This window comes from Pagrus major, chromosome 10 (genome assembly GCF_040436345.1).
Source record: "Pagrus major chromosome 10, Pma_NU_1.0".
NCBI lineage: Eukaryota > Metazoa > Chordata > Actinopteri > Spariformes > Sparidae > Pagrus > Pagrus major.
The window spans coordinates 13,194,656-13,210,534 of record NC_133224.1 but is presented as its reverse complement, the minus strand read 5'-3'; the positions used below and the strand labels follow the sequence as shown (position 1 = coordinate 13,210,534).

At 41.3% G+C, this 15,879-nt stretch overlaps 1 protein-coding gene across 2 annotated transcripts in view; it reads right to left on the bottom strand.

Annotated features, from left to right (window-relative positions):
* Positions 1-1,516: 1,516 nt before the first annotated feature.
* rap1gds1 (RAP1, GTP-GDP dissociation stimulator 1) overlaps positions 1,517-15,879 on the bottom strand; it is a 32,647-nt gene continuing 18,284 nt past the window's right edge. The window contains exons 6-15 of one of the 2 annotated variants that reach the window (XM_073475317.1): positions 14,149-14,277; positions 12,650-12,775; positions 11,668-11,811; positions 9,596-9,727; positions 8,355-8,489; positions 6,031-6,156; positions 5,414-5,553; positions 5,089-5,215; positions 4,430-4,558; positions 1,517-4,326 (exon numbers count right to left, since the gene is read on the bottom strand). In XM_073475317.1, coding sequence (XP_073331418.1) covers positions 4,199-4,326; positions 4,430-4,558; positions 5,089-5,215; positions 5,414-5,553; positions 6,031-6,156; positions 8,355-8,489; positions 9,596-9,727; positions 11,668-11,811; positions 12,650-12,775; positions 14,149-14,277 — 1,316 coding nt within the window. In that variant the 3' untranslated portion in view covers positions 1,517-4,198. The remainder of the gene's footprint in view (positions 4,327-4,429; positions 4,559-5,088; positions 5,216-5,413; positions 5,554-6,030; positions 6,157-8,354; positions 8,490-9,595; positions 9,728-11,667; positions 11,812-12,649; positions 12,776-14,148; positions 14,278-15,879) is intronic. The other variant, XM_073475318.1, reaches the window with a different exon arrangement.

Below are 15,879 nucleotides of genomic sequence, written 5' to 3'. Positions count from 1 at the left end.
GTCTGTCAGTGTTCCTGGACATCTTTGCTGTCTGTCGCTGCTGATATAAACCAGGATAACTGGTGTTTATTCCAGACGACTGGACTCAAGAAAACACTTGGAAACAGGGCATGTTTCATGAAGTGGACATAAACATGAACACGTCTAAAAACACTGTTTATTATCAAATACAAACTACCACTCCAATGTTGGAAAAACTCTACAATTCAGTCTGTAAGTGCAAGCTAGAGTATACAGCTAATGTATGTACAGCAGGTATTACTCAGGTTTTGTGGTGAGTAAACAGACTGCAGCTGAGCTCAAATTCATGTGAACAAAGTCAAATGTTCTGGACACATCCCGTCTGGACACAGTAAAGCACAAAGCGCTTTTTAAAGATGGCATACAGTCAGTGGAAAGATGTGAGTGGACTGTAATTGAGCCATGGTGGAGCACATGCCACTTTTTAAAAAGTGTTTCAAATCCAGTATTCTCAGGCTTAACCGAAGAACCCGAGTTCCTGCTGACAGGCATGGACGTGGTCGCAGTGTCTGTTGCTAGCTACATTACAGCCGATAAATTAAACCAAGCAGTTGTGGTCAAATTAATTTTAATAATGAAAGGCAAAAATTCAGTGAACACACCTTAACACCACTTCATACGGAACCCCCCAAGGGTCACAGCAAGGATTTTTTAAGAAATACTTCCTGTCACGCTGACATAGACTTTTGTGTTTTACTGTTCAATCACCTCATAAAAAGAAGACAAGCAGGCTATTTCCTAGCTGTATGTTCTAGTAAAAAAAAAACAGCCAGCCATGGAGCTGATGAGGCGGCTTGTGAGCCGTTGCACGACACTTACTTGTTACTTGAAATCACAAGTGATGCAAACATGTTAGCATGCAGCTTTTAACTAGCAGGTGATGAGCTGAGAGTCAGGGCAGTAACCCTTAATAAATGGAACCTTGTCAATTCTACGGTAACCTATGAGAACCTCTGTGATCTCCAGGATGCACCTCGGCCTTCAGACTATTTTCAGCCCAGAGCACGGCTCCAGTACGTTAACATGTTTAAATGTCGTGGTAGATTTTGGACAGTGTATATAATTAGTGCCACAGGAAGTTAGCATAAAAAAACAAAGAAGACGGTAACAGCACTAAATATACACTATTTTGTAGACAAAAGTTTGACTGCATATTTTGCTAACGTTGGAAGCATGCTAGCTGTGTAACAGAGTGCATGCACAGAAAAAAAAAAACAGAATTTCATTTCTCTCTCTTGTGTGTGTGAAGGCGTTTCTATCAATCTGTACCAAAATGTATTTCCTTCGTTGAACACTGGGGGGGGATACATCCTTATATAATAATAATGGACAAAAAATAGTGTGTGGAAACGAGACGTTAAGCTTCGTGGGTTGTGTTGGAAAGAATTAAACATGGTGATCTGAAAAAGGGACAACAACATCCATTTGACTTTTTATTGATGATGTAATAAGAGAGGACACTTCACTGATACTGTTGGAATAAAGACATCAGCCATCACCAGCTATCATCTTTTAATTATCTGCTGAGTTACAATCCTCCAAATGTACAACTCATGACATTTACAACAAACATTTAAGTTTATAGTATTTTTACGCAGTTACTATGGATACATCTCCACTGGCATGTGTCTTCAGAAGAGCACAAATCTGATAAATAACCATTCATACCTTTAAAAAAAGCGTGGGCCCAGACCGGCAGACACACCGTGGCATGTTAACAGAGTGTCGGTACAGTGTCGGACATGCTGAGATGAGCATGTGAGCAGAAATCCTTTGACTAGAAGAACCAGCTGTCGTTCGCACAGAGAGCCCCGTCTCCGCAGGGCGTGGTGCTGCTGTGGTGGTGGTCGGGGGTTTAAACAGCACGCGACTGTGTCTGCGTTCAGTTACCCGTTCTCACAAGAATTTAGACTTTGTTCCACACTGCCTTCCCCAGGTAGTACATTCACAACACACACATACAAACTGTACACACACGTAGGAATGATGGCTGCTTTATTTCAGACGGTAAAATGACACTCTGGCTTCCTAACGGAGCACAACAGCGCCCCGATAGGGCACTAACGTGTTACGATACGATCACGGAGTGAGTCTTGATCTTCGGCTGCAGTTCCTCAGTCTACTTTACTGATATTAGTCTCATTACTACTTTGATTTTAACTTATCTTGTTCTTGGCTGCTTTTGATAGTTTATTCAGTCATCTCCTGTCCATGCAAACGTTAAAAAGAATTTACCTTGTTAATATTTTCTTGATATTTGTCCTCAGTGCAACAAAAAATCATTTCTCTCTGTCGAGTGTCCAACAGTGACAAACTGCGATGCATCGAGTGGACTGATGTTAAATAGGCAATCTTAGCACCCTGTAAGATGAGGAAAAACTGCCAGGTGGGTGAAAGTAAGCGGCTGATCATGTCAAGACATGTCGCTAGAAACGTGTCACCAGTAAAACCTTTGTTTCCATATGGTACAGCACTTAATTACATTTGATCATCCACCTGCGCACCACGCCTTTTTGCACGACGCGCTTTTCCATTTTATTAGCTATTGCGTCCGTAGCAACAAGACTCAATGTGATTGGGACCTAATAAAAAAAGATTACTCTGACCAAGACAAGTCTCTGTATTTGAAGTCAATAGCAACCATGTGACAGATTTAGCAAGGAGCTCGTCTTGTTCACTTTTCTTGTCCTTGTTCATCACATTTTTTTGTTACTTTGCACCCAGCTGACATTGTTTTTAGCCACCTTACATGTTGGCAAGAAGACTGCCTATCATATGCTAATTTTTTATTTACAACAATCTTCCTGTAATCTTTTTAAGGAGCTGTTTGATATGATGATATGCAGTTTGATCGCTCTGGATCAGGTCTAATGGAGCTCCTACACAGGTCGAACAACTGTTTAAGGTTTAACTTATTAAGCACTGCAGTATATTTCCATTTGGATAGACATGCTATCAATTCCCTGTTTTGTACTTGACTTCATCTGCACTCGTCTTGGAGTTGAGCTGGACTCACATAGGTAGACTTGACTACAGCCCTGCTCTCCACTCTGTCTGCTTCACATAGTTCTTACATGGTTCTCTCTCAGCGATGGGTGGAGACTTGTGGTGCCTCTAACTTCACTGTACAGCTGTTGGAGCACGGGGGGAATGTGTGTCTGGACTGTTGGATTACAAATCTGATAAAATCTAATGGATCCAAGTCTTAAAGAATAAGTGCAAAAGAAGGAGTGTACAAGACTGGAGGTGTCAGTGGAGGAAGGCTGTACTTTGGAGTATGCAAGCGGTAGAGGGGTCAAATGAACACGGTCACACCTTCAACAGGACTAAAACATGCACAGTTTCTAGTCAATTTATACTCGAGCTACATGGGACACGACTGGGCACATCATGGATGGCTGCTTTTCTTAAAAATGAAAGAAAAATCACAACAGGAAGGTTTTTTTTTGTTCTTTTGTGCACATTTTTCACTGGTGGGTTACCGGCGGATGGTATCACAGCTATGGTCGTAAAAGAGTGTCGTCTCTTATCTATTGCGTTAGGCTGTTTATGGCGCCTCAGCTCCGGTGGAGCTACTTGTAGCAGAAGATGCATGCACAAGTAGAGGTGGGGACCAGGGTTAGACTGATGAGTCAGGTTAAGGAAAAACAAAAACTGATCGTAGTTAGTCGATGGCGTGTCCACCTTTAGGCAAAGCACTCCGCTGAGCATTTAAGGGGCGTCAGTCTGTAAAGCCTGAAATGAAACATGCCTCACCCTGCCTTAAGGACGTGCTAACCCACCTAGATTAATCTCATTATATGGCTTTCAGAGGAGAGTTTTGGTGTCCCACAGAAGTTTAAAAACAGTTTCAGAGGCTTCAGAAGTATTTGATTCTGGGCGAATTCTTTTCATTCAAAATAAAACTGTAATTAGAAAATGCTCAGATTTTAAGATTTGTGTATCAGCAAAAAGTGTTGGTGTTCCAAGCCAACATCAGTCTAACCCAGGTGGAGGTGGGCGGGGCAGACGGTCGGGGCTAGAGACATGACGTATGTCTGGCTGGCAGTTAACGCGACATGGTACCTTGGCACATGACGATGGGGCACGGGAGAGCAGTCATGAGGTGTCATTGGGTGATTAGGTGGTCAGGCAGGCATTTGGGTGGATGGGTGTGGGTGGGGTTGGACACAGTCATTTAGCTCTGGGCAGTTAATCGCTGCTCTGTGAGCGACGCCTGGTGTGACACCGTTTTGTTTTCGTGAGCCCTCAGCTTGGACACCACGTCAATGAACGCCAGGCTCTGGACTTCTTTGTGGAGAGGCTCTAAAAACGAGGAGGAGGGGATCATCAGAATCTGGTAGTGGAGTAACAGCTCAGTACAACCACAGAGTGATTTTAAATCTGTTAAAGCATATGTAGGTCTCACCTGAGCCCATGACTGCACAGATGAGGATCATAGAGTTGTACTTGATCTCTGGGGCACTCCTCTCATCTGACAGCAGCTTGTGAAGCACTGACACCAGGCTGGCTCCAACAAAGTCTTTCTCAGCTGCAACTGAAATCCAGAAACAGTCCACAGAAAGAGTGAATGAATATGATGACATGATTTAGTTCTCTAGAGTATGTGCTACGGAGAGAAAGAGTAGGTTTACTTGAGGATATAATAAATAATGCAGGCTGAAATGCATTCTGCTTCCATCCACAGAAGCTGCTGCACACAGTTCAGGTCTTTGTCTAAAACTAAGTCAGACTATTTTTTTTTTTTTTTTAATAAAAAAATAAGTAAGATCTCTTTTCTTTTAATGTGACTCAGACATTTAAGTTATGTATCAAACAGGCTAATTTCTGATTAAGAGCTTTAAGAAATTCTACAGATCTTATACAGTGCTAGAGGGCTCCATTTTGTTTCATATTGCATATTATCACTAACAATTAATACATGCTGTGGATTCAAAATTTGTCCTTAATTAAGAGCACCGAAAACAAAGACATCTGACTGTTCAAACTCCTTCAGAGTTAGCAAAGTGTAAAAGTGTGTATTAGACGACTGAATCATGATTTGGATTCGTCCATTTTTGCTCTTACCCAAATCCAGCCCTGCTATGAGACCCAAAGCCACCAGTGCTTCATTCTGCATAATCATGTGCTCACTAGTTGCCATGGTAACTAAGTGCTTGACGCCTCCTCCCTGGATGACCGTTCTAACGACTTCCTGTAAGCCACAAAGAAAATCACTTAAACAAAGCAATCCTGGGTAACTTCAGACAAACACATGCCAGTAAATGATAGAAAACAGTGAATGTGTATCTTTTATATAAACAGTACGTCTTTGTCCTGACACAAACATTCATAATGAACTGTTAGTAAAGACCTGCAGTGTCGGACGTGTATGTGTAGCATGGTTTCTCACCTTGGACTTGCTGTGTCGGATGAGGGCCGACAGGAGCCTGTTGGACTCTCCCATCACTCCTGCGTGATCTTTGGCTTCACACCACTCCACTAGCCTCTCTACCAGTTTGCCATTGGTTCCCAGCTGGTCTGCAGCTTCAGCTGAACCAACACACATGAAAGCTGATGACGATGATTTTTAAGGTCATTTTTGCCAAAATATACCCAGCTGCATTTCATTTGATTCAGTTGAATTTTTTCAAAAAGCTCAGATGAAAGTTTTCACTACTTTTCTTTTTAAGAAGAGGCACAGCAGCAGTTGACTGAACCACATTTGGATCTCACTCTGATTATGAAGACTTTCTGTACATGAAACCATCTGTCCACTGTCAGGCCTTGAGCAGCAGTTACCATATTTGTGTGTCTTCATGACTCAGAACTGAAGCTCTTGTAGCCTGGACTGCTAAGCTCTTAATTATCAAACCAAAGCTAAAACAGAGCTGAGCTGAAAAGACTCATTATTGCTTGAAATTGGACCGGCTTCACAGTCAGTAATGTGCTGACAGGGTCCATTTGTTTGCTGTGAAGATTTTCATGCATTATGCACAAAGATTAAAGTGAGACAGATGATATGTCTACCTTGTGTATCGATGAGCATACGTAACGTTCCCAGGAGTTTAAACTGGACTGGAGGCATCTCTGATTGCAAAAACTTCAACACCACATCTGCTACTCCAGCTGACAGCATCTTGGATTTGTTTACCACTGGAGGGAGGAGAGACAGCAGATTAAAACACTGTTCTGGCAAAAAAAATTAAAAATACAAGCACACGATTTTCACCAATTATCAGACCATTCTCTGCATGTATTTTATGCTTCATCATCTAGGCAACACATCTTTCATCTCTCTGACCAATTACTCATCTTCTAAACTGTTTGCTGGAGCATAATTGCAGTGAACTTTTAAAGTAAGTAAAACATGCTTTACGAGGAGGTAGAAATGTCTCCTAGTGGTAAAAATATTATAGTATGTTTTTAAAAGCGAAACAAAAACAGAATATTTCTACAGAACACATAAATCATAATATCTGATTATAAACTGTGATGTTATTTTATAAGAACTGATGCATCCATTTTTCCTTTATAATTAGAGGACATTGTTCAGAAAGTTTCATTCAGTTTTTTTTTTGTATTGTGATAAACATCTCACCATGGACTACATATGTGATGATATATGAGTTTTTGATATTGTGACATCCCTACTTATGACCCACTACAAGTGTGTGGCAGGGTCTGTATTGGCAGAGACCCTGTGCTCAGCTTGTATTTTCTGAGTATTTTGCTGTGTGTGGGACGTTTCTGGGTGTCAGCCTTTGGGTGGTGGTTTGTAGCCCCCAGCCAATAATGCAGCAACCAGTGTTTTTTTTCCCACCAGCACCAACAAGCACCCGTCTCCACCTCAAACAAGTGTGTGCTTCTTAATAAAAACTTTAAATTATAAATCATCGGTGGCTTTTATTGTAAAGAAGTAATAGGAAGTGAAAAGTATGTAACTGAATTAGCAGAGCCACTTTGTTAGCGGTGATTCTTCAATAGTACTGCCGAAAGGACAAAATATGTGCCTCAGCTGAGTTCAAACAAAATGGGGCTGTGCTGCAACGTGGACTGATTATTTGTGCTTTACAACATAACCACCATGATCAGATTACAAAATGAAGTCTTATTTCTCTGATTCACTGATTTGTTCACACTAATGCAGCCCACTTTCTTCATTCACTCTCTAGCTCACTCTACCACCACTGCTCTCTCTCTCTTTCACCCACAGAGCAGGCGAGCAGAGGCCAACTCTGTATGGTGTGTTTACAAACAGGAACCAACGAATAGAGTCCCAAAGACACACCCTTCCCGGTGGACCTCATAGAAAAAAACTTGTACAGCAGTCAATTAGGAGAGAACACTTTTTTGATCCTGTCTGAATTATGCCATGAACTACACATAAGATGTTTGTCAATTCAAAAGATTATTTTCCAGTTTGTTGTTAATAAAGTAAATAATGTATTTGTCTCTCCTCATTTACTACCATACATATTTTTTCTGAAAAAAGGTCCCATGGTGTCCACCAGAGGGGGCGTGACTTTGGCTTTCTATTCTGCACAGTGTGCCTTTAAGAATAAAGGGAAAACAATTTAAAATATGGACTCAGTTGCCAGTTTATTAGGTACAGCTAGCTAAAACTAATGCAGTCAATTACAGTAGTACAGCGAGGTGTTGCTGTTATTTTGTCTAATATACTTACCTGAACCTTAATGATATGAATGGGATGGACAAATTAATAGAAAACACCCTCTCTACAACAGTTTCAACCTAAACTGAAAATGAGGACCTTACTAAGGTTAGGATTTAGACCAAACTAGTTTTAGCTCAGTGTACCTAAAAATCTGAGTGTATGTGCAATGTGCTCCTAAGAGAAAAGTTCCTTTCAAACACTGGAAGAGCATGTTCTCCTCATGTACTGTCAATAATGTACGGTATATGTGACAACAATTGCCGACTTAGACTAGAAATGATCGATATTTACAGATAGACATTCATATCCACATCATACCAGCGTTTCACTGCAGCTTTAATGTCTGTATCTGTATGTCACAGACATGAAGAGAATACACACAACAGGTGATGGGCAGTTTTTCTTCCTGTGTACTCTCTTTTTCCTTTCTCTCCCTCCCACTTTCTCAATCTTTCAACGGGGGTAAAGGAAAATCACGTCATCATATTTACAGTTAATTATCAAAGTCAAACTCCATGTAAACAGATAGGGCAGGCAGGAGCTGTGCTGCAGCAGCAACGCTGCCTGAATGAACACAAACAAACACGAGTGAGCAGCAGCGGCTCTTGCAGCCGTCACACACTACACAAGCAGCCAGTGTGGCCAGCCTGTAGGTTTGACTGATGTAGCAGCTCACCAGGTATGGCCAGGTTCCGCAGGGCGCTCAGTGCGGCATGTTGAACAGTGACGTTGCCCTCCTCAACGTGCCGGTCCAGCAGCTCCAGAAGCTTCTGCACTATACCAGTGTCCACCATGTGGATGCAATTCCCATCTACACAGAAATAAATACAAGAGAAGGAGACAGTATGATGTTGAGTTAGGTCTTACACTTCAATGACCCTGTAATGAATCCTGTCATATATTCGATCAATAGTAGTGATGTTATCAGTTAGTCATCACTTTTACAAATACTTCTGTGAGGTTTAGTTATCCAACATCTACTGTACATCCAAACGCTGTGGACCACTTTATTTTTGTCACTACACACCTCTCTCTCAGCTGAGACATAAATTAGATTAAAAAAGTGTATTGTTATTAGGGTTCAAGCCTGAAGGACTACTCATTTGCCAAAGACACACAGTAAGTCCAAGTGACTTAACATTTGACACACCGGTCCAGGTGATAGAACTCTACAAAAAATCCTCTTGGAGCATATAGGTCCACCATATTGGATTTGTGCTAATTAGCATTAACTGAAAATCACTAAAGTGACATCTACTTTTTCAAATTTGACTCAATTGACACCAAATTTGGTATACAGCATTGTGGGACAAAGATACACAATTCAACTACAAATGAGTAAGATCATCAATATCTATCAATCAAAGTACCTTCACAAAAGGTGTGGCTTAGAATAAATTGGCCATAACTCATGAACCATTGGTCCTATCATCATCAAACTGGATACATATGTTCATGCTGTGGATGGGAATAGGTCAACAAAAGCATTTCTAGCACAACCCATAGGGGGTGCCACAAATACCAAAATCGCATATCTCAAAATCTGCGCCACTTAGTTTGGTTTGCATACTCTGGTTGTGATTATTAACCAAAATCTGCAATACCATATTGATTCGTGCAAGAGGGCATGGCCTATCACCTAATAAACAATAAATTGGTTACACCATCACAAAATTTGAAACATTAACATGAACATTTGAAACCCATTTATTGCCGCTTTTGGCTTTAATTTCGGCCGATTGGGTGTCTAGAGCATAAAACAGCTTGAATAGCCGTCAGTGGCTATATTTTTTATTTGTTGTACACTATTGTTATTTGCTGCTGCGATGTCCCGCTTTACAAGCAGGGGCAATAAACGGATTGGTTGGTAACTTTCCCCTGGGAGCTCATCTCACTACAATGTGTAGTAAAACTTACCGTTGCGAGCAAAATTAGCAATGGCCAAAGCCCCAGCGAGCTGCAGCTGATGGTTATGGGATGGAATCCAGGACAAGACCCTCTGGAAAACGCTGCCCTTTCCTCCCTCAAACAGCTTCTGCATGGACTCATCTACACAACAGAGGAGAGGCAGGTTACTGGACAATGCTACTCAGTATGTCACTGACAGCAGTCAGTAAGCCTTGATGAATAACTTCACAGATACACAGGGTGTGCCATCTGGCCAAAAAACATTATAAACCATTTACCTGCATCCACGATCCACAATTCATTTTGTGATCTTTTTGTCAATTTTGAAATGTCTTGAAGACTTAAGTCTGACTTGACATATCTTAATTATTGTATTAAATATAGTGTTGATGAAGGTTCTCAGTCATCCAGGTCATGGTAAATCTAAGTGCTGTATCGTAGGCAACTGGACGTGTTTCAGTTTCTTGAAGACGTTTCACCTCTCATCCAAGAGGCTTCTTCAGTTCTAACTAACTGGAGGGGAGCTGCAGGCTTTTAAACTCTGTGTGGGAGTGTCCTTACAGAGTCGTTAAGGACACGTGTGAGCTCTGAGTTTCAGAGTTGTTAGGGCCGCTTGTGGGTCGTTGACCAAACTGGCCTTCATGTGGGTTGCTTGGGCTAGGTGAGCCCAGGTGTGAATGGTTGTTAAGCTGTCTGGGGAGAGACCTCAGTACTGCATTGTAGGTGGGTGATAAGTAATGTCGTAGGCCACCTCCTCTGTTCAAAGACTGTCATTCCAGTTTGACATAGATGGATTCTTTTACTCCTCTTTCAAACCAGCTGTCTTCTCTGGACAAGATGTTTACATTGTTGTCCTCAAAGGAATGATTTGTCTCCTTCAGATGTAAGTGGACAGCAGAGTCTTGACCTGAGGAGTTGGCCCTCCTGTGTTGTGCCATTCGTTTATGGAGGGGTGGTTTTGTCTCCCCAATGTGTAAATCTGTGCAGTCCTGGTTGCAGCGGACGGTCTCTACCTGTCTCAGCCCGATAGAACCCTAAACCATTGGGCTGGTCATTTTTGGCCAAGATAATAAAAGAATGTTGTATGGCAGTCATTCTCTGCAAGACCATACAACAATGACAGCAATCATATCACATCCATACAGGGTTAGTAGTATATACAGCTGTTTTTTTAAACACGCACTGGTATCGGATTGGTACTCAGAATCGGCCGATACCCAAAGCCCAGGTATCAGAATTGGTATCAGGAAGGAATAAATGGTTTCAGGACATCTCTAATGAAAATAATCTTGGGTTGCAGCCCCAGATTGTTTGTAGTCCAGCATTGTCAGGTGATCTGACAGACTCACAAAAGAGAAAAATATCATGTAATCTCAATCTTGCATTAGATGATGGTTTTAACAGCACACTACAGTCAGTGCCTGCATATGATGAGAGCAGACAGATTACTGTCGACCGTCTTTAAGTGGACTTGTCGAGCACTAATGGAACATGCTGACAAATCATTGCTTAATCACGTCGTCATGTTGTTTTAACATACAAGAATCAAGATGAACATCTGTAAGACTGGCTGCACTGACTCCACTTAGTGTATATTTATAACACACCACGTTCAAGTCTATTCCGCTGCAAAAATATATTTGCATAAAGGCTGAATTATTAATACTCAACCGCAGCGCTGGACAGAAGACTGTGTGCTCTTATATTTATAGTCACACACAGTATGTGTGTGGGTTATATTTTCTGGCCATAAATGAAGTCAGTTTGGGGATAATCTTCTCTACTGATGACCATTTGGATCTGTGCTGCTACAGTTTGACAGTTTGAACAAAGTATGAATTTTTAATTACTGTTACACAACATTTCTTTTTAAGTTTGAAAATGGGTGCCTGTTCATACAGTATGCCCTGGAACTGGATTAATATGTGTTTTTGAAACCTAATCCACATCTTCTTGTAGAAGAAAAGACTGTTAAATGTTGTCCAACAGAACATGTTGATCCTGTGAGGATTGTGGTAGAAATGGTGTTATCAGGCATTAAACATTGGCCCCACGTACTGGACAAGCCCTGAGGTGTTTACCTCCAAGCAGCAGGAGAACCATGAGGTCAGAGGCAGTCTTGAGCTGGGCGATGTCCTCCTCCCTCTCTCCATCTACAGTCTGAGCCACCACCTCCAGGAGACACTCCACCAAGCCCGCCTCCACCAGCTGCAGCTTTATCACATCTGGCAGGAGGATGAGACAGAACCACAGTGAGCAGTTAGATGTGAAACACACTGCTGCTGCAATGCAGTGCTGCATATGATATTCATCATGTGATATGCTTAGCGCACATGGTACTCGTCACAGCCCGGCATAACAGCAGCACATAAACATTAATAATAGAATGTTTCATTATACAACATTCGATTGTTAGGGTTTATATGTTATGTGCTGTAAATCACTAAACTGTTACCATCGTCACATAAACTGATGATGTACATCCATGCCTGACAGGTCGAGTCTGTCCAGTCGTTAGCCACTTTCAGGGGCCAAGTTCGGCCAAAACTGCTGGTTTGTAAAATGAACCATCTACATAGATTAAGCAATCCAACCGGTCGACCTCTAGTGGATACAGAACAAGGATTCTCTAGAGTAGACTTAAGTAGGACGTTGTCCTGGAGACTGACAATGTGGGAGCACCCAGTGTGCCTGGAATGATCATAACAACAGGCATTAAGATGCTCTCTGCTGTTGAAACACACACGCACAGACACACAGACACACAAGCACGCACACACACAGACACACACTGACATGTTTGATAAAGAGCAGCTGAGCGAATGCAGGAGCCGTCTGCCATGACTGTGCAGTTAGCAGCTAGCCTGGAACGCATGACTCACACTTGGAGGATAATTTACTACAGAGTAGGTGGACATCAGATCTTCATCTAAAGGCAGGAGAGAACACCGCAGTCTCTCACTATTTGGTGATTTGAATCTTTGGACTTCCCATACAGAAGACAAGGCATTTTGCAGAACTTAATAATGATTAAAAAATAATAATAAAAAAAAATAAAAATACCATTTTCTGCAAGTGGAGCCAGAACCTCAAAGATCATCTCCTTCTTCTCGTGCTCTGTCTGCTTCTGGAAAAGACGAACCAGCTCCTCAGCGATGTTGGTGGAGGCAAACTGCTCTTTGCTGGACTCTGAAAATACCAGAGGAATATCACAGGCATGTCATGAAGGAGAAGAATTCCTCTCTTCTACATGGACATCTTTTGTGCAGTCCATTAAGATAATGATTACATTTTCATCATGTGTCAAAGCATTTCTAGTCCCTGCAGGAGGAATTATGAATCATGTTTAATTTGAAAGATTAACTGAAATCTGCTTTTACAGTCAGAACTTGTGCCTCTGCCCTAGCCCCTTTCACACTGCCTTTTCAAGGCAGGAATCTTGCGCCGATACTCCGCCTCGCCCTCCGTGTGAAAGTTACAGAGGTGGAGGGGGGGGGGGAGTTTCGTTCCAACTCTGATCCACCAGCAGAGGTAGTAACAGAGCCGTAGCAGAGGAGAGATGACGTCTGAGTGAAAGGGTAAGCCGGCAGTGCGTGACAGGAGTGTATCAGTCTGATGGTGTTCACAGTCTGACAACTAAACAGATCCTTCACTCATCAAATAAAAGAGAAATGTCCCACACTTCAACCCACAAAGCAACATTACAGCATTCGCTTTCCACGATGCATGTTGATCTCAATGTGTCAGGATCTCAATCACAGCACTTTACAACAGCATCCGTATGATTATATAGTCGATTAAAGTTGGCGGATACATGTTTAGACTTGCTGGTGGAAAAACATTTTAAAAAAAACACAGAGATCTCAACACTATGGTGTGTACCGTCAACGCGTCTTGTGGTTCCACACCGGCGTGCTGTATGAAATGACACTGGAGCAGCTTTAAGCCGGCGCTGTGTGGTTCAGTGTGAACAAACAAAGGCGGCATAAAGGCGAGCCTTCGTTGCGGTGATATTGCGGAATCTCTGTGAGAAAAGGGCTACTGACTGATGTTGTTGTTTGTTCTCAAAAACATGTTATTTACTCAGCAGGTCTGTTAACTGATGCAGGAAACATGCAACATGCTTTTTTATATTAATATTTTTCTATGACAACAGATTCTGACCGAAGACCGAAGTGAAGTCTAGTTTTTGAATGTTAAGTTTATTCAGGTGTGCTGAATTAACACTAGCTAACCATAATACCATAATCTGATGTTGTTAGATGTTGATCATGTAATCAACATGTCTGGTCACTGTGCACTTAATTTGACCCTCATTGTGAATTTATATAGTTCAAATTCTTCCGCAACTTATCTAAATTGCTTTGTCATTTTTACTACACTCCCTGTAGTGTATTGTGTGCCTATGTTCGTATAAGTATTGTAAAGCAAAGTGACAAAAATGACGGTAAATGATGGTACATCAAGTTTAAGAGATCCAGGTAGGATGTCGATGATGCAGTCTACCATGTTGGAACGGTTGGAAGGTTTGTCAGCTTGACTGAACAGGTATATTTACTTACCAAGCTCAGCCAAATTCCCAAAGGCAATTAGACACATTTCTGTCAGGGCTGTGTTGTGGGAATGGATACCTAGCAGCTTCACCAGAGTGGGAATCACACCCATATTTATCAGCTGGGCTTGTAAGGAATCTGCAAAAAACAGAGACACAGAAACACTTAGTGTCAGTCAGCTGTCCTAAACAGAAGGTAAAGCTGAGGAGACCAAGAGACAAACACATAGGACATTTGATTTTTACATGAAAGCTCATTTGTTAAACTTAAACAGTGAGCAAGGGACCTTAAAGCAGGACTATGCCAGTTTTTTTTTCATCATTCCTTCCTTGAAATGAAAATATGAATGAACTAGTAACAGAACAAACCATTGGAGTTTTTTAACTACATCCTTAAAGCCTGGTCACACCAGAGAGTGGTACAGCAGGATTAATCTAGCAAGCTAACCCAGAGATTCTGAACTGATCTGTGAACTCCACCCTGGTATTGTTCACCATTATACACGATTTCATTCAATAAAAATTACTGAAGATGGGAAAAAAAGCTCTCTAAGCAAACAAGCTTGCTGCAATCGGTTAGCAAACTTGTTAGCTGTGCTTGGCAGCTAACCGGAAAATAGGTTCAAAGTTTATTTAAACATATTTGTAAAATTGACTCCTGTCTCATAAATGTCTGCAAACCATTTTTTTTTTTTTTTTGTGGAACAGTATATACAACTAAAAAAAGGAGGTTTTAAATAAAAGTGAAGGGGGACACACAGCTGATAAACTACGATAGCTTCCTCCATTTTGGATTATCCTGCTCACCATCCCCTCAAACATCAACATGGTCAATGCGACATGCTAGGTGCAAAATTGAACTTGACATGAGAATAGTTAGCAAATTTACTTAACCCCAGTTGGAATCCACTAATCACAGCAATTCTAATGAAATGAACATAATTCACTGCTAAATTTGCCATTTAAAGAGCTGGTGTGACCCAGTCTTTGCTCAGAACAAGGTCGAGGCCCCACTGTATGTATGACATTGAGTTGGAAACAGTTCCAGAACCTTAAAAGAAGTGTAGATGCATCTGCCATTTGGTGACAAGAAGTGGTAGAGCTATTAGATACATCTGGAGATCGTAAAACAAATGTACTTTGATTTATTTTGTATTCAAAAACCAGAGTGAATGAATCAATGGTGGAGGGAGAGTGGATAAATGAGCAGAACAGAGGAAGGAAAGAAGGAAAAAGTCTGGTTGAAAGAATACTCAAAAAGATCATTACTGGATGTCAGTCAGAACTTACAGTACTAGAACCAGCTAAACCCTTAAAACCATGTAACAGTAAGAAGTACAGAAAGCCAAGAAAACAGACACTGTATGTGCTATTAGACATCAATAAATCATTATGTACATTCATTCAGCCGCTACGGAATTTTTATATTGTGTGCCATAAAACAAGAATGGAAAATTTGATGGATGGCTTGATGACACACAACAGTACGAGAGTGCTTTTCTTCCAGTGCAGTTTTTTGGAAAGGCAAGAGGTGAAGAGGCAGAGAAAACAAAAAAGTCGTTATAACTCCACTGCAGTACTTTGTATTTCTACTAACTGATACAACTGTTTCCTGTTGTACAGATCTTAAGATATTGTTTTTGCTTACTTCATATATTGTATAATCAGACAACATTTACATCGAAATATATCAGTTTGGCTTGTTGAGTAAAAAGACTTTGCAGTACAGAAGAACACACAC